This window comes from Myotis nattereri (genome assembly GCF_964212035.1).
Source record: "Myotis nattereri genome assembly, chromosome: 8".
Taxonomy (NCBI): Eukaryota; Metazoa; Chordata; class Mammalia; order Chiroptera; family Vespertilionidae; genus Myotis; species Myotis nattereri.
Window position 1 is genome coordinate 2,621,598 of NC_138083.1, and position 17,816 is coordinate 2,639,413.

The following is a 17,816-nucleotide window of genomic DNA, read 5'->3' on the forward strand; positions in this document are numbered from 1 at the left end:
CACTCCCACCACATGTGACCTCACCCAACCGTCCACAACTTGTCTGCCACCCTACAGCCTGCTATCACTCAAGGCCTCCCCACACGCCCCAGGCCCTGGGCCCCCACCGCCCAGTCCTGCTGGCCCAGCAGCACTCAGGCCAGGTCCGACACCCTGCACAACAGTCCCCTCTGCCCACACACTGAGGCACCCCCGCATGATAGCAACACCCTCTGCTCGCTCACAGGCTCAGCCCTCAGCCACCCACGCCCCCGAGCACTCGGACAGCAGTCCCACAGCTGGAGCCCTGCCTGCTGCAGGCCACGCGACTGGCCATCACACACTGACCCAAACCCAACCACTAGAGCTGCCGCCTTCACCATGTCCCCCCACCCCTTTCCAGGAGAGGCCCACAGCACTGGGAGACCAGCACCCCAGGAATGAGCATGAGGACCTGGGCCAGACCTGCAGCCGGGTCTCAGGACACGAGGCAGGATCTGAACTGGGGAGCCTGTTTTCAAACTTGAGGTCTCAGGAGACCAGAGAGTCCCCTCCACCCAGACCTGTATCCAATGGGGACCCACCTCCACCCTCCAGAACAGGAGGGTCCAGCCCCACAGGACTCTGTAATTGGTCCCAGGCTTCTTGCTGCTCCCGCGGCAGGGTTGGGCGGGGGTGGGGGGGGTAGGGGGGGGGAAGCAGGGCGGGGGGAGCCTGTGAGGTCTGTGCCCCGGGCAGTGCCTGGGAGGTCTGCCACCCCCAGAGCCCATCCAGCCCCCACCAAGAACCACTGAGGGGGATTACCCAGCATCCTTTGCAAGCTTCACCCAGAGGATGGGGGGTCCAGTCCAGGCTGAGGGAGGGAGTGAGCAGAGGGCAGCAGAGCAGTGTCTACACGACACCCAGGCCAGCTGCACACTTTAGAGGAAGCTTGCCCTCCACTGCACCTTTTGTCTGGGGAGTTAGGGGCTACAGACAGGGCCCCCCCAAGGGTGGGCAGCAGCCAACCTGAGCCCCAGGCCAGCCTGGAAGCATAGGAATGTCCTCAAACTCATTAATCATCCACACTTTGAACAGAGCTGGGACCACAGCTTGGTGGCCAGAGAAGTCTTGGGGACACCCCCTTGGTGGGTGTGAGGGCAGGACTGCACTTGAGCAGGACCCCCATTCTAGGTCCTGTTCAACCTCCAACACTAGAACCTACCTCACCCCCAAACCCAGGCTGACAGTCACAGGCAGACCACACACAGATGCAGACACCCACATCTGAGGTGTCGTGTCTCCCCCCCCCACCCAAGCCACACACACAGCCAGCCACACCCACACCAGCCCTGCAGAGCCCTGAGGAGTCCTCACCCCCATTGTTCTCCCGTCTGGACAGTGGGCCTGAGGGGCCGGCTGTCCACATCCTTGCCAGGTAGCTCGAAGAGGAGGGTGGCCAGGCCCTGAAGAGGTAGGGGGCACCCGGAGCTCACCTTGCCCCGCCCAGTCCCACACACAGGACATCACAGCCAGACACATGCGGTGAACAGCTGGACCAAGAGTGAGGGTCATGGCTGTGGCAGCAGGCGGGGGACAGGGGGAGGCAATGCTGGGCTGCCTCAGAGCAGCTGGACAATCCGGGCTGTCAGGACAGCAGGGGCCAGGCAGGGCCCCTTCAGGAACTAAACTTCTTTCACAATGGGGTGGGGGAGGTGGGGTCACTGCAGTGGGGGCCCCGGAGGCCTCCTTCCTGAGCCCGTGACCACTGTCCCAGAACAGCTGCTGCCAGGCTGAGCCAGGCCCTGGCGACCCAGACCACACCCAGAGCTTCTGCCAGGTGCTGATCCCTTGGACCCACCCTTCCACCTGGAGTCTCCCCCACACCTGCCCACAGGGTTCACCCCCTCACTGGTCAGAGGAGAACCTGCCCACTGGAAGGGGCCTGTGCACCCGTCCACCCAGGGCCCTCCGTTCTGGCCTGCCTCCCAGAGAACCCAGTTCCTTGTGCCTTGGCTGCCCAGAACATCAGCTGGGCTCAGGGTCCTGGAACTAGGGCTGGGCCTGGGAGACCCGAAAGCCAGCCTGGGACCCCCAGCCCTTCACTCCTCCGGCTGTTGGATAAGACCCTACAGGGCCAAATCACCTGAGGGCCCTCAGGGGACCCCGGTGGGGTCCTGGCCTTCCCCGGACAGCAGGGACCTGGGGGCAGCTGTAGGCCCCCCGTGGGATCCACCTGTCAGAGTGCAGACTGTATATGCACGGGGCCACCAAGGACAGAGCACCAGTGCCTCTGGGTCCCTGCCACCTGTGGCCACACCAAGAAGCGCCCACACCTGGGCAGGGCTCCTGGCAGGTCTGGGGGCTGCGGAGCTCCCGGGCTGGGGGACGTGTAGGAGGAGAACTCAGGGGAGCCGGTGGCTGCCTAGGGCCCTTGCTCCACCCGCAACAGACACCCCTCAGCAGGCCCAGCAGGACCGAGCAGGAAGGCCTCCCGCTGAGCCCTGGCCCCTCCTGCTAGGTGCTGGGGGTGGGGGGCCAGAAGTTCCTCTGGAAACCCTCCCAGGGCTGAGGGCTGGTAGGAGGGGCTCCCCCTCTCTCCCCACCGACCCAACCCTAGGTCCAGCCTCACTCTCCTCTGCTGCCCTGGTGGCCTGGGGTGGGCAGGTACCCAGCTGGGACTGTCCCAGACCCCACCCCGCACCCAGCAGGCCCCGGGGAGGTGGAACGCGGCCTGGGGCTCCTCTGCCCGCCCGGCCCTTTGCCCAGGTGTGTCCTGTTCTGAGTGGGTTTGGGAGGGGCGGGGGGACGTGAAGACCATCTTCCCCGTTAGCCCCACGGACAGGACTGAAAGGTCACGTGTGTGGAGGGTTGGGGACATTACACCCCTGGTTACCAAGAGCACCCCCACACACACACACACACACAAAGGGGAGGGCGCTTTCCCAAAGCGCTTCTTACCTTCGAGCTAGACTCACGGAAGGACTAACATGGTGCTAAAATATGGCCCCTTCCTCCCGCGGTCATCTCAGGAGGGAGGCACCACCTCCCCCAGTTACCACCCGCGGGTCTGACTCCGTGGGTGGGGCGGCAGCTCATCTCTGAACGTCTGCCAGCCCTGACGGCGCCCCTCCAGCTTCAGCCCACATCAGTGCCCTTTCGCATTCGGGGGTCTCTCCTTCAGAGGGTGCGGGGGGCACGACGCGGAGGAGGCCGGGCGGAATGTGCCTGGAGGAGAAAGGAGCCCCCGGGAGGGGCGGCCTCGGCCCGCCCCGGCCCGCCCGCCCCACCGCCCATTGGCCCCGGGCTGCTATATCTGGACGCCCACCCGGCGCGAGGCCACCGCCGTCCCCGCCGCCGTCCACCCGCCCGTCCCGGCCCCGAAGTGACCGCCGCCCGCCCTCCGCGCTCGCGCTTCCTTCGCCCAGGCCGCGCCCAGCTGGAATGCAGAGATCGCCGCCCGGCTACGGCGCACAGCACGACCCGCCCGCCCGCCGCGACTGTGCATGGGCCCCGCGACCCGGGGCCGCCGCTGAGCCGCGCGGCCCCTCCGCCGCCCCTGCCGCGCCCGCCTCGCCGCCCAGCCCGCCGCGCAGCCCCGATCCTGGGAGCTATGGCCTCAGCCCGGCCGGCCGCGGTGAGCGCGTGGCGGCCGACGAGTCGCGCATTCGACGGCCCATGAACGCCTTCATGGTGTGGGCGAAGGACGAGCGCAAGAGGCTGGCGCAGCAGAACCCGGACCTGCACAACGCGGTGCTCAGCAAGATGCTGGGTGAGTGGCGGGGCGGGGCGGGGCGGGGGCGGGGGCGCCTCTCCCCGGGCGGGCCGGGGCGGCGGGCGCGTGGGGCCCGGAGCGACCCGCGCGACGGCAGCCGCTGACCCGCCGCGCCCGCAGGCAAAGCGTGGAAGGAGCTGAGCCTGGCGGAGAAGCGGCCCTTCGTGGAGGAGGCGGAGCGGCTGCGCGTGCAGCACCTGCGCGACCACCCCAACTACAAGTACCGGCCGCGCCGCAAGAAGCAGGCGCGCAAGGCGCGGCGCCTGGAGCCCGGCCTCCTGCTGCAGGGCCTGGCGCCCCCGGCCCCGCCGCCCGAGCCCTTCCCCGCGGCGCCGGGCCCCGCCCGTGCCTTCCGCGAGCTGCCCCCGCTGGGAGCCGAGTTCGACGGCCTGGGGCTGCCCACGCCCGAGCGCTCGCCGCTGGACGGCCTGGAGCCCGGCGAGGCCGCCTTCTTTCCGCCGCCCGCGGCGCCCGAGGACTGCGTGCTGCGGGCTTTCCGCGCGTCCTACGCGCCCGCCGAGTTGTCCCGGGACCCTGGCGGCTGCTACGGGGCGCCCCCGCCGGAGGCGCTCAGGACCGCGCCCGCCCCCGCGGCGCCGCTCCCCGGCCTCTACTACGGCGCCCTGGGCGCCCCCGGCCCGCACCCCGGCCCGCTCTCGCCGCCGCCTGAGGCCCCGCCGCTGGAGGGCGCCGAGCCGCTGGGGCCCGCCGCCGACCTGTGGGCCGACGTGGACCTCACCGAGTTCGACCAGTACCTCAACTGCGGCCGGACTCGCCACGACGCCGCCGGGCTGCCCTACCACCTGGCGCTGGCCAAGCTGGGCCCGCGCGCCATGTCCTGCCCGGAGGAGAGCAGCCTGATCGCCGCGCTGTCCGACGCCAGCAGCGCCGTGTACTACAGCGCGTGCATCTCGGGCTAGGCCGGTGCCGCCGCCGCCTCGCAACCCCTCCCGCAGGGTGTGCCGCCGCCGGCGGGGACCACAGAGCTCGAGCCTGGCCACGGCCCGGCCCGCGGGCCCTGCGAGGGTGGGCCCCACTTGTACAGGCTTTCCCAGGACGCGCCGGGCCGAGAACCTGTGGGCTGGCCCTGCCAGGGTTAAGTTTTCAAGCGCCTAATCCTTCTCCCGCAGTGTTTTCTAGAATCAGGCTGTCTTTTCTACCTTGCCTTTTTTATATACATAATACATTATATTTAAATTTTAATTAAACTTTTAAACCTTTTCTTCCAAGGGGTTTCAGTGATCAAAGCGTCAATGTAGCCAGGGCTTTTTCAGCAGGAGTGACCATGTTTGCTGTAAAGGAGGAGCCTGGGGCGGGTCCCCCGGGCCGGATGAGGCCACAGTGAAGTGCCTCATCCTTGCCCTGAGCACCACCTTGTCCGTGGTGGTCGGGGAGGATGGGCCCTGGACATGCACTTCCCTCCAAATCTCCCTCCACAGCCTGACCCCCAGCTGGGACCCCACAGCACCCACTTCCCCATCCTTCCCAGAAGGACACTCCCCAGAGAGAGGAGGGGGAAGGCAGGAGCTGTGGGCATCCCCCATCCTCCCAGCCCTCCATCTCCCTTCTGCCCTGCCCATGGTGACCCAAGCCTCATAGGGTCAGACTGTGCTGAGCAATCCCCTCACCCAGGTTTCCTCAAACTCATCTCCTCCTTAAATTTCCTTTAAGCCCAGAGACTGCCCAAGACAGCGCCCTCCTGGAATGAGGCTGGCAGGGTTAACACCTGTATGTAGACATGGCGTCCTGGAGGCCCTGTCTGTCATTTTCAACCCAGTGTCTCCAGAGAGGGCAGAACCATGACACACCATGATGCTCCCCAGGGTCACCTGCCCGCACCAGAGCAGGGGCAGGCCTCACATCTCAAGCCTCCCACACTGGAGTCGCATGGCACTGGCCCTCTGCCCCAGGACTGGGCCCTTCCCACACCGCCTCCTTGGCCCCAGCTCCTGCCCAGCGCCCCCAGGTTTAGGTAAAGTTGGCAACAATCACCTTCATGGGTGATTCTCCTGTGGGACCCCCAGACCTGATTCCCCTGCACCAGCTCCTCAGGGCCTAGCAGGTCTTCTAAGCCAAGAGGAGAGTCACGTGGCCCCCTGGTCTGTCCTGTCCTAGCCCCCCACCCCCATGGTATATTTAGGGTCCCGCTGACCCCTGAGCACCCCAATGGGGGGAAGTCACACTCAGTTTCCCATGAGCATATGCTCAGTGGGGAGCATGGTGTCTGAGATGTCCAGGCCCTGTGATGCGGGTGAAACGGAATCACCCCTGTGAGTGTGCTTGTCAGCCAGTACGTACATGCGTGTGTGCACGTGAGGCTCTGAGCATAGCTGTGATGCTGAGATTGTGACCATCCGTGAAGGTGACTGTGTGTATGGCACTCAGTGCACACGGGTGTGCAGCAAGCCTGGGCCTGGCTGCCCATGTGCCTGTGTAAGCCTCGGTGTCACACCCGGGGCCTGCTGCCCGAGTGTGTGTGTGGGGGAAAGGTGTGCGGGCTGTTATGCGTGTCCTGCCTCTTGGAGGTATGCTGACATCAATCACCTGTGTGTTAACTGGCATGAGCCCTGCATCTCAGCTGGCAGAGTTGGGGAGCAGGACCTGGGTCCCCTATCCCCACCCCATCAGCAGCAGGGTCCAGAAAACTCAAAGACAGGGATGGAGAAAGACAAGCTGAGGAGGCCAGAGATGGACTCAGAAGTGGTGAAAGATGCCTCCAGTGGGCGGAGGGACAGACAGAAATAGCCCACAGGACGCCAGGAATATCGCCCCCTCCTTTAGAGCACACGTGACTGCCAGCACAGTGGGGGCAGGCAAGCTGAGACATAGCAACAAGGGGGTTCAGTTCAGGCACATTTGTCACAGCGGGAAAGGAGCTCTGAGGTGCCCCTTTTGAGTCCTGGGCTCTCACATGGGAGAAGTGCTCATGGCCCATGAGTGTTAAGCCACACCCACTCACAGCTCACAAACCCCTGTCCTGGGCCTGACCCTGCCAGGGGAACAGGTGGCCCACCCCTTGGAGCCCTGAGTCAGCTTGGCCAACGTGCACCCACTGTGGCCCCTCCCAGGACTGGACCCATGACAGCTGGAGCCCAGGAGCCTCTGCACAGGTGTGGGCCCTCCTACCCCTCCCCTCACTCCTGGCCAGGCAGAAGGGAGGGAGGACCAGCCCAGCCTGTCCTCTGCCTAGACGTGAACAGCCTCTGAGGTCCTCCCTGCCTGGGCCACCAGTGCTCCTGCCCAGTGACACCCATGGACACACCAAGAAAGGTGCCAGGCCAGCTACAGGGCGGTGCGGGCTGTCTTGGCTGTTTTCTGGCTCAGGCTGGAGCATCTTCACACCCTTCATTCTGTGCTTCACACCCCACCCCATCTCACCCAGAGGCCCCCGAGCCCCAGGGTCAGGGGATGAGGAGTCCCGTGGTTGCCTGGGGTGGCATCGCCCCACCACCCAAGGAGGGTGAGGCCCAGCAGCAGACTCCCCAGAAGCCACTCCCTCAGTTCCAGGTGGGAGGCCAGTGAGGGTCCCCATGTGGAGCAGCCCCCAAGCCAGGAACAGGGTCTGGGCAAGGACACAAAGGGCCTCTCCCCAAGGGCCGCGGTTTCTACTAGCGGCTCCTCAGCAGTGGTGCTGGGCCAGGGGAGAGGGTTTCCTCAGAGGCCCTTTGTCCAGATCTCTGTCTGGGGGCTCCCCAAGGGGCCTGGCTCTGCCCCAGCTGGTCCTAGGCAGGACACAGCCCAGAGCCTGGGTGGCTCCGGCTCCAGGTCAGACTTTCCACCCTCTGCCTCCTGCTCCACCTACTTGGTTCCCCAAGGGTCAGAGAAGGGAAGTCCACCCCCACCCCCACCCCCACCCCCAGCTCCCGCTGAGTCAGGCCAGCCAGGAACAGGCCCAGGCGGCCTAGTGCCCGGCGGGAAGTTCTAGCCCCAACCTGGCAAAGGCTTGGCTCCCACGCCCAGGACCCAGCCTGGCCCTGGAGTGACCTGCGGGGGTGTGGAACCTTCCCAGCAAGCTGCCGGTGGGAGGAGGGCAGGGAGGTGGAGCAGAGAGCAGGTAAACTGCACCCTCGCCCCCGCAGACCCAGTCACCACCCTCTGGAACACTGTCAAGAGATACACCACCAACAACTCGGTGCTCACACACCAGCCCCAGTGATGCCATGCAGGCGAGCGAGCAGGGACCAACCACCCTGCACTCCCCTGGACAAGCACTGGACAATCCAACTGCCCACTCACATGCTACAAAACCCACACACATTTTTAAGTGAACAATTCAGTGTTTTAGTATATTCACAGGTTGTGCAAACACCACCACTGATTTCAGTGTTTTTCTATAAACCCCCAAAGCCCCTGCCCATCAGCAGTCCTGGTCCATTCTTCCTCACCACAGCCCCGAGAAGCACCATCTTCGCCTGCTCTGTGCACTGGCCTGCCCTGGACTCTTCCCACAGAGCAGGGATGGGGTGCCTAGCCCGCAAGCTGTGGAAGGCCTGGGAAATCGTTTGGTCTGGCCCTGCAAGGCATTAGGGGTGATTAATTAAATGTTTGATAAAATGTAGCAGCTAATTTTTAAGTTGTTGATTTTGTCTGGCCTGAGGATGGTACACACATCCAAATGGCCCTCAGCAGAAACAAGAAGCCGCCTGCCGTGGGTGGAGCCACACAGTAAGTGGCCTTTGAGTCATGCTTTGCTCACTTAGCATCATATTTTCTTTAAAAAAAATAGATTTTATTGATTTTTTACAGAGAGGAAGGGAGAGGAATAGAGAGTCAGAAACATCGATGAGAGAGAAACATCGATCAGCTGCCTCCTGCACACTCCCCACTGGGGATGTGCCTGCAACCAAGGTACATGCCCTTGACCGGAATCGAACCTGGGACCCTTGAGTCTGCAGGCCAACGCTCTATCCACTGAGCCAAACCGGCTAGGGCTTAGCATCATATTTTCAAGGTTCACCCATGTGCCAGCATCATCGGACTGTTCCTTATTCCTTTTTATTTTTATTGATCTCAGAGAGGAAGGGAAAGGGAGAGAGAGAAACATCAATGATGAGAGAGAATTATGGATCAGCTACCTCCTGCACACCCACTCTGGGGATTGAACCTGCAACCCAGGTAAGTGGCCTGACTGGGAATCTAACTGTGACCTCCTGGTTCATAGGTCGTTGCTCAACCACTGAGCCACACCTTCCAGCCTCATTCCTTTTTAAGGCTGAACAATATTCCGTATGGACAGACCACATTGATTTCTTGGTTCATCAATGATGGATGCGTGGGTTGACTGGTGTCCTGGCTATTGTGAATAATGCTGTGCACATTGTGTGTGGATGTGTCTGTTAAAATGACAGACATTTGTATCTGATGAACAGGCCTGAGCAAGTAGATGAAGCATCTTAAATCCGTACGCTAGAGCAGCTGCCCCCAAAGGGGGTCCAGAGCCTCTGAGCTCCGATTCCATCGTCCCCCACACCCAAGGCCCACCCCACGCCTGCCGCAGGCCCGGGCGGGGCTCCGGGGGCAGGTGCCGCCCGGTCCACGAGGGTTTTGGCCCGGTGTGTGGGAGGCCTGGCCCCGGCCTGGGGGAGGGTGTGGGGCACCGAGGTGCCTCCTCTTCTGTTTCAGCCACAGCCCCCCGCTTCCGCTGGCCACCGTCAGGGCCTCCCGGGGAAGCGCCGAGGCGGCTCCCGCCCTCCCCGGCCCCACCCGGTGCCCCGGACCACGTCCCCATGGACCGGCCGCCGTTCCCAGGAGCCAGCCGGCCCCACGGCCCCGCCCAGTCCCCACGACCTGCCCCTGCCCCCCCCCCCCCCCCCCCCCCCCCCCGCTTCCCCGCCGCCGCTCAAGGAAACAGGAAGGGGCGCGCGGCGCTGGGAGGAAGCGCAGGAAGCGGCACGGGCTTATCTGGGGCCGCAGCCGGACCCCTGGCCGCTCGCCCTGCGCAGGCTGGGCAGGGGCGAGGGGAGCGGCGGGCAGGGGCGGACCCTGGGGTGCCCTGCCCGTGCCAGCCCCGGGCACCACCGTCACACTGGGCGATGGAGGAGTCCCTGAGTCAGGCTGCGCCTCTCCACCCGCCGGAGAGACTCCCAACGCGCTGAGAGCAGCGCAGGCCAGGCCGGAGGTGCCCAGGGGCCAGCGTCCGTCCGAGGCAGGAACGCCTTCCCCACAGCACACAGGGCCTGACGCCGCGTTTCCCTCCCCAGGACGGCTCCCCCGGCAGGGCTCCCTGCGGCTCTGGGGGTAATTGGAGGGTAGAAGGCCATTTGTTTCTGTGCTGACAAAGCTGGGTCTTTGCTAGGGAGGGGGCAGGATGGGGACTGTCGCTGAGCACTCCCCAGGGTCCTACAGGCCACTGGCAAGGACAATGGGCTGCAGCACCTGGCACCCCCACAAGCAGCGTTTGCTTTGCTTCCTGGAGTGGGGTCTTGTTTGTTCCCGCAGCCCAGCTGGAGCAGGCAGCCTCCTTGCACACCTGCAGGACCAAGGGTCCAGCTCAGGCTCACACGCCAGGGCCCTTGCTGGCAGGCCGTGCCCGGGTCTCCCTGCAGGTGCTTCCTCGGGCTCCCGCTCGGACACGGCCCAGTCCTCAGCACCCAGCACAGATACCGGGCAGCTGTGGCTCCATGAACCCAAAACTGCATGTCAGGCTGGGGGTGGCCAGTGGGGCAGGGAACACGGGGGGAGGTGCTGCCAGAGCCCATGAGAGGACCCCAGGGAAGGGCTCATACCCCACCCCTGGGCCTGTTGGCAGCGTGGGAAGGGGCAGAGGTGGGGGTGTGGAACACAGTGGCAAAGTCAGGACTAACTTTGGTTTTTCTAACCCAGAGACTAGTTTGCGGATGGCCCGGGTTCCAGATGTTCTTTCAAAAGCTCGCAGTCTGGGGAGTCCGCGGGACGGCTACTCTTCAAAGTCAGCCTGGCCCTCCTTGGCGCTGTGTGGGGGCCTGGCTCCCTGCTTTGGGAAGTTGCACAACCCTGGCCAGTGCCCTGCAGCCCCATCTGCCGCTGCTCAGCCCTCCTCTGTGCCCCAGCCCCCGCCTCCTGGAAGCAGCTGAGAAGGCACGAGTGTGGGACAGGACGCCACTGGGCCCAGCCCTGACCCCACCATGTGTGAGCCACAGAAACGGTTTGGTTTTACATTGAGAGAACCAGGCTCAAGCCACAGGCCCAGGGCCTCAGCAGGGAGGGCAGTGCATACCTGGCAGACACGTGGACACGAGGCCCGTGCACTGAGCCAGTGCCCCTGTCCCTGTGGTCCAGTCTCGCTCCAGCTCTGCCCGCGCTGGTCAGTCCCAGCCAGTGCATTTACTGAGCGCTCGTGTGCTGTGGTGAGCCACACACGGAGGGGGTCCCAGTGCCAGGCCTGAAGAACAGCCAGCACCTTGGGGTCTGGACGGGCACCCGGCTCTCCCTCTAGTCTGTCTCAGCAGCTGTGTGGCTCTGCACCTGCCCCCACTCAGCCCAAATGAAGTTTGTCCCAAAAGCCAGAAGCCTACCTGACCTCCAAGACGTATGTCCACACCCAGAAGTTGTGAGTGGCACCTTATGTAGAAAAAGAGTCTTGGCAGGTGTGGCCCTGAATCCAAGGGCAACACCCTCCTGAGGAGGCGGCCACGGCAGCAACACAGCCTCCTCTGCGGAGACCTGGGCCGCCAGAAGCTGCGAAGCAGGAAGGGGCCCTCCTGTGGCCCTGGAGGGAGCACGGCCCCAGATACCTTGATTTCAGGCCAGTGACACTGATTTTGGACTCTGGCTTCTGGAATCGTGAGGAAAGAAATATCTACTGTTCTAAGCCAACTAGTTGGTGGTGATTTTTTACAGCAGTCTTAGGATACAGATAGTTTTTTTTTAATCATGAACAATCTATCATTGTTTTTTTGTTTTTAATTTTTATTGATCTTAGAGAGGAAGGGAGAGGGAGGGAGAGAAAGAAACATCAATGATAAGAGAGAATCATTGATCAGCTGCCTCCTGCACACCCCACACCTGGGCATGTGCCCTGACCAGGAATTGAACCCTGACCTCCTGGTTCATAGGTCGACGCTCAACCACTGAGCCATACTAGGCAGGCCAGATGGCTTCTAAGGTGAGGGGACAGGGCCCGGGTCCCTCACACCCACAATATTGGCCCATCATCCAGGGGTTGGCATGTCTGAGGCCTCAAGAGAAAGGTCAGAGGGTGGAAGGGGGTGAGTGAGGGCGCTGCAGGAGCAAGATCATGGGAGCTCTGTGTTCTGCTGGCTCAGACCAGAGGCCTCCAATGCCCGCCCCCCGGGCATTCAATTTGCCAGGACAGACTAGACCGGGAGGGCCTCAGAGAGGGGAGCTTGCTGGGCAGGGGGAGGGGAAGGCAGGAGCCTGGACTGTGTTGCACATGCACCTCTATGTACACACTCAAAGGTAACCCCTCAGCACACACCTGTGTGCACACTGACACAGACACACACACTACCAGGTGGGGCCAGGAAGTGGGGGCATCTCACCCACTCATGTGGTCGTGGCCCAGGACTTGGGTGGGGGTTGTCTCCTTAAAACTCTGAGACCTCTGCTTCCCCCCCGCCAGCCCCCCAGGCTGTGGTTTGTGTGAACCACATGGGTGGATGAAGGGACTGCCTGTTACCACCCACTTCCAAGGCAGCAGGAAAAGAGCATGGTGGGTGGGCAGCGGCCATGAGTGCCTGGAGGCCATGCCAGGCATGCTCTCCCCATGGCCCCAGGCCTGGGGCAGGTCCAAGTGCTGGGATCTGGCTGCCTGGGAAAGACAGGAGCCTAGTGGGGGCCTCCTTGGAGGGCCTGCTCTCCTCCTGCCCCTGCACTGATGCTAAGAACCTTCTTCAGCCCCAACTCAGCGACCCCATGTCTTAGGCTCCAACCAAATTGGACCTGTTCCCCTACCTGGATACTGGGCCCCTCAGGGCCCACACAGCAGGAGCCCCGGGATGGGACTGCTCCATCCAACACAGGTTTGCTCCCCTCATCAGTGTCCCCCAAGTTCAAGAGGACACACCCAGGTGCTCAGGCCAGGAACCTCCGGTTGCCTGGACCTCCATCGACCCGTTCATGTCCCAGCCTATTCCTTCAGCCTCGACTACAAAGCCCCCCCACCCCCCACCCCTACCCCTCGCACTGGGGTCTCCCTTGATCAGGACTTAGGAGTGAGCTGAGGCTGAGCACTGAGCCAGGAGCCTGGCTCTCCCGCTGCCCAAGGGCACATTCAGGGACCACCCTCCCGCGGGCCTTGCCCTAGCTCTTACACTTCCTGGCATGTGCCCTGGGGCAAGTCCCGACCTGGTGCCTCAGTTTGCTCACCTAGAAAATGGACACTAGTTCCTGCTGCACAGACTCAATGTGTTAACACAGTGAGCGCTGGGCAGGGTCGGCCATGCTCCGATGGTCACGCCCATGGCTGCCCCCTGAAGGCCTTCCTGCGCCTCCTGCCTCGGCTCTGCCAGGACCTGAGGCAGGGCCTGCTTTGAGGCCTCCGGTGCCGGTGCCGCTGTCTCTGGAGAAGCATCCGCCTTAGCCAGTGGCCCTGCCTGCCGGATCCCCCCTTGGCCACAGGCTAGACTTGGGAGGGGACACAGACCCCAGGGCCATGCAGTCGAGAGGGGGGAAGCAGGGATTGGTGCCCCACTCGGCCAAGAAACGCAGGGTCTCCAGGGTATGAGACAGTGGGTCTCTGGCCAGCCTGTCCAGTCCCACAAAGGGGGCGACAGCCACCCCTCCCAGGGCCGCAGGAAATGGCCTGGCCCCGCTTGCAGCCAGGGCCAGCGACTCTGGCTTCCCTTCAGGCCCGTTTCCTTTATCCGGCTGTTTTGCTGTGAATTCACAAAGCCCAGCCTTCCCCTCCCCTCCCCCGCTCCAGAGGGAAGCCCACGGACACTCAACATGTTGCAGCGCCTGCAGGAGTCCCCTCCACCCCAGCCTAAAGCCGCCGACGGAGCCAGGGTCCAGCGTTGGAAGCTGCCCCCTGCTGCCCGAGGTCGGGAGGGCGGCGCGTGCCCAGGTGTAAAGGAAGTGTACCCCAGGTTCCCAACAGTCGGTGCCCCCAGCGCCCACTCCCAACCAAGAAGCAGAGCCCCCCACCCCCCCAACCGCCAAAAGCTAGCAGGCGAAGGGAACAAGAACCGGACTGGCAACACCAGCTGTTTATTGAGGCCTCTCTCGGTGTGCGCAGGGCAGCCTGGTACCGAACAGGGCTCACACCTCCAGGTCCCGCGCCCTCGGGTGAACAGGGGTCAGGATGAGACCTGGGTGGGACTCAATGGTCAGCCAGGTCAGCACGAAGCCCTCGGTGGTCACCAAACGAGACTCATCCCAAGGCCCCTGGCAGGGCGAGCTAGGGGCCCCGGCTGCCCAAGGCTCGCAGGGCGAAGAGCTTCTCCCAGCAGGTGGCGACGGCGTCCAGGGCTCGCAGCAGGAGCCGCCTCCGCCTGCCGCGATGCCGCTGAGGGCGCGGCCGAGCCCACCAGCCCCGGCGGCTCCGCTGTCGGGAAGGGGCGGTCAGTACGTGTGCACAATCCGGGAGCCCCCCCCCCGACCCCCCCAGCTCACGCCCAGCCGGTCAGGGGCCACTGTGAAGCCCCGGTCATGGGAGGGCCCGGGGCCTAGACGCGCACACGCTCGGGGACGGGCGCGCACCTGGCGCAGCGGCCGGCAGTGGCGCCGCATCACCGCCTCGGTGCGCAGGGCCACGGTCCAGGCAGCTCTCTCCAGGGCCCCGCGGGGGTCCCCAGCCACCGCTCCACGCAGGGCCCGCCCCAGGGCCGCGATGGACACTAGAATACTGTGCTCCTGGGAGGAAAGGGAGGAAATGGCGGGGCTGGGGGCAGCGCCCGATGGGAAACGCCAGGAAGGAGGCTGGAGGGCGTGGGCGGGGCCTCTCACCTTCTGGGCGCCACAGGAGGGCCCCACCCGACCCCGCCGTCCAGGGGCCACGGCGTCAGTCTGGTTTTTCTGAACGAAATGGAGATGTCTGGAGCCTGGCCCGTCCCCTGCATCCCCCGGCCCTGCCCGCCTCGCGGCGGCCTGCAGGTCCTCGAGGATGACAGCCTGGTAGTGGCGCAGCACGTCGGGGACACTGCAGGCGCGGGGCTGGGCGGGGAGCGCGGTTCCTAGCAGCGCCAGCAGGAGCGCCCAGAGCACGGGCTTGGGGGTTACCTAAAAGGCCACTAGGTCAGGGTGGGGCGCCCAGGCCTATGGAGGGGTCTGTCCTCCAGCAGCCTCACAGGCAGTGTGCTCCGCCCCCAACCTTGAGGAATCTGAGCTGGTGTAAATGCAGATGTCACCCCAACATCCAACAAGCAGCTGAGGCCCAGGTAGGGCCGGACAAGTCCCTGCTGCTTACATAACAGTCATGGGATGCACAGCGAGGGGCTGTCAGCAATACTCTAATCACTAGGCTGGTGCTGGGTTTACGGGGCTGTACACCTGAAACTAATAGAATCGTGCGTCACCTGTAATTGAAGATAAAACACGATTTAAGAAAAAAGTACTACAATAAGCCAGCTGAACGCTGAGTGGGTGAGGCTGGAAAGGAGACAGGTTCCAGAGCCCACAAGACTGTGGGGCAGGCCTGGCCTAGGCGGGGTACAGCAGGGTGCCCCTCCCCTCCCCCTCCCAGAGCCTGACCCTCTTGCTGGGTGCCCCATTCCCCAGCACACTGCTCACCTCTGTGCGCCCACCCTCCCCACAGGGATCCTGGGCAGAACTACCCCTATCAGGGGCTACTACAATCAGCACTGACCCAGGAAATGGGAGTCCTCCTGCACCCCTAACCCAACCAGGACAGGGTGAGGGCTCAGAACTCATGGCCACACCCCTTTAGAAGTGTAAGGCTTGGGAAAATCCCAGACAAGAAGGGAGGGGGCCACACTATGCCCCACCAGATATTCCATTTAAGGCCTCCCTCCTCAGAATGGGGGGGGGGGCAGCTCTCATGAGTAGAAATCCAACCCCGCCCCCTCCCCCCCCCCCCGAAACTCAAACATCAATAAGAAAGATTTGTCTCCAGCTCCCAGCCCCCAAACCCACCCTCGGGCCCCAAGATGAAATCCAACAGCGACTGGAAAATTAATCAAGTGAACCGAGTGAGACCAGGACTCGACTCCGCTTCCCAGCCCTGGCAGACCGCCTCCTGGGCTGAGCACACTTGCAGGCCCCCAGGCCTGGTGTCTGCGGGGCTCCTGCAAGGGCCACCTGGCCGTTGGAGGAGCAGATGCAATTAGACGTGCCCCTTCTCAACCCTGGGGCATGCAGGAGGATGGCCAACCCAGAACCGCCCCTCTGCCTGCTGTGGGTCAGAGCATGGTGACAGAACAAGATGGTACTGGAGGAGGGACGTCCAAGTGGTCATGTTTGTTGCCCAGGGATCCTCAGAAGGCCCGTCTGTCCCGTCCCCCCTACAGGCACACAGGGCCCAAGGCTCAGCCCAGCCCTGCAGACTCCCTGCCCCCAACACTGCCGGGAAAGGCTCGGCCCAGCACCTGCGGCCTGAGCACACAGGGCCAGGCTCCGTGGCCACCCAAGGGGGGTTTTCCCAGTCGGTCCTGGCTGGTCGGTGGGGCACCGAGGATCACGCAGCCTTCTGGGCGGTGCCTGCTTCCACCTCCCAGCCCTTGGGCCATGTGAGTCCCCTCCCGGGGCCCAAAGCTGCTCACCATGGGCCTCTCAGGGGCAGGCCCTCCCTCACTCCTGCCTCTGAGTCTCCAACATGATCCTGGGGTCCTCAGGTGGGGTGCGGAAAGCTCTCCAGGTCCGGCTCCAAGCCCAGTCAACCCCAGCCAAAAGCTTCCCTGGACGGGCTGCAGCAGGGCGGCTGTGGCTGGGCTGGCGGCAGGCGGACAAGGCTTTTGAAGTTGGCTCCTCCAGCAAAGGAGGGAGGGAGGAGGGAGGCCCCAGGATCCCAGCCTGCCCCCTCCCTCTCCCAACTCCGTATCCAATCGCTTCTCCAATTAACCTGACCCTGGACCCAGCAGTGCTGGGCTCTCTTCCCACCCAGTGGGTCCTGGATTGAGTCACCAGCCCCACAGACATGTGCTGTCCCAAAGGGGGTGGGGTGCCAGTGGGCAGTACAGCCAGGTGGGGAAGGGGAGCCAAGGAAGTGGGGGGCCACCCCCCCCATCTGGGTCTCCCTCTGAGGTTGGCAGTGCTCTCCCAGGAACCTGGCCACGACAGAACCAGCAAGGGGGGCTTTATCCCCACCACGCCAGCCCCACACTTGACGCCCAGGGGTCCTGCCCCAGCAGGTCCCTGGCGTGGGACTTCCCGCTGGTCCAACACTCGGCTACTGCCCCTCCTGGCTGGGCCACAGCACCCTGCCTGGCCCGAAGGATAGGGACAGCCTCTGGAACCCGCTCGCCGGAAGTTGCAGTTGAAAAAATGTCAGCTGAAGAAAAGCTGAAGTGTTTTCCCAAGGAGAAAAATAATGTACCTCAAAGCACTTGAGAAAGCAACCCCCAAGACATTCACGTGTGGATAATCCTGATGCTCTGGAACTTTCCAAGGCCCTGCAGGAAGCCTCACCTGACATCAAAGCCAGAGGAGGTGCCCAGGAGGCACGCTCCACTTGGGGCGCAGAAGGCCACCCACATCCCTGTGGCCACAGCCAGTCCCTGTCCCTCCCTGGGCCTTGCTTCCCACATCAGAGACGAATGAGCTCCTAGAAGCTGCAGGACTCTGTCTGCAGGACCCCGGGCACCTCCCGCCTCGTCCAGAAGAGATGGAAGGAAAGCGAGCGCAGCCACCTGCCTCTCCCTGCAGCGCCTAAGGAGGTCCTTCATCCTCACCTGCCAGTGTCCCAGGCAAATCCTGGTCAGCGTGCAGAAGAGGACAGCTGCAAAAGCTTTCGGAGCTCTGCTGAGTATAAAGCAGCAAAAGCAAGTCCACCTGCAAATGTGCGAACCTCTCTCATGGCGACATCTTCCTCCAACACCAGCCGAGGGCCTCCCAGGTACCCTTCGGCACTGGCTCTCGGAGGCACCTGAGGATGTGGCTGTGTGCGCTCAGACTCATGGAAGCCATCCCCCCACCCCAACTTGAACCTGTGATCTGGTGCCCCCCTCGAGGAGCTGCAGGCTCCAGAGGG

At 63.7% G+C, this 17,816-nt stretch overlaps 3 protein-coding genes across 3 annotated transcripts in view; 1 reads left to right on the top strand and 2 right to left on the bottom strand.

The window, feature by feature from the left end:
• The window catches only part of LOC308523402 (dnaJ homolog subfamily C member 5), a 290,237-nt gene that overhangs the window by 157,919 nt on the left and 114,502 nt on the right, over positions 1–17,816 (bottom strand). The gene's annotated exons all lie outside the window — the stretch shown is intronic.
• SOX18 (SRY-box transcription factor 18) lies at positions 3,403–4,892 on the top strand (the record flags this gene model as incomplete). Its single annotated transcript, XM_081097634.1, has 2 exons — positions 3,403–3,730; positions 3,854–4,892. The coding sequence occupies 2 exons, from the start codon at positions 3,403–3,405 to the stop codon at positions 4,651–4,653; spliced, it is 1,128 nt and encodes a 375-aa protein (XP_080953760.1). The 3' UTR covers positions 4,654–4,892.
• Positions 13,865–17,735, bottom strand: LOC308523407 (uncharacterized protein C20orf204). The gene is made up of 5 exons (XM_081097355.1): positions 17,518–17,735; positions 16,390–16,558; positions 14,618–14,890; positions 14,372–14,524; positions 13,865–14,216 (listed from the first exon to the last, which is right to left on the bottom strand). The coding sequence occupies exons 2-5, from the start codon at positions 16,390–16,392 to the stop codon at positions 14,070–14,072; spliced, it is 576 nt and encodes a 191-aa protein (XP_080953481.1). The 5' UTR covers positions 16,393–16,558; positions 17,518–17,735; the 3' UTR covers positions 13,865–14,069.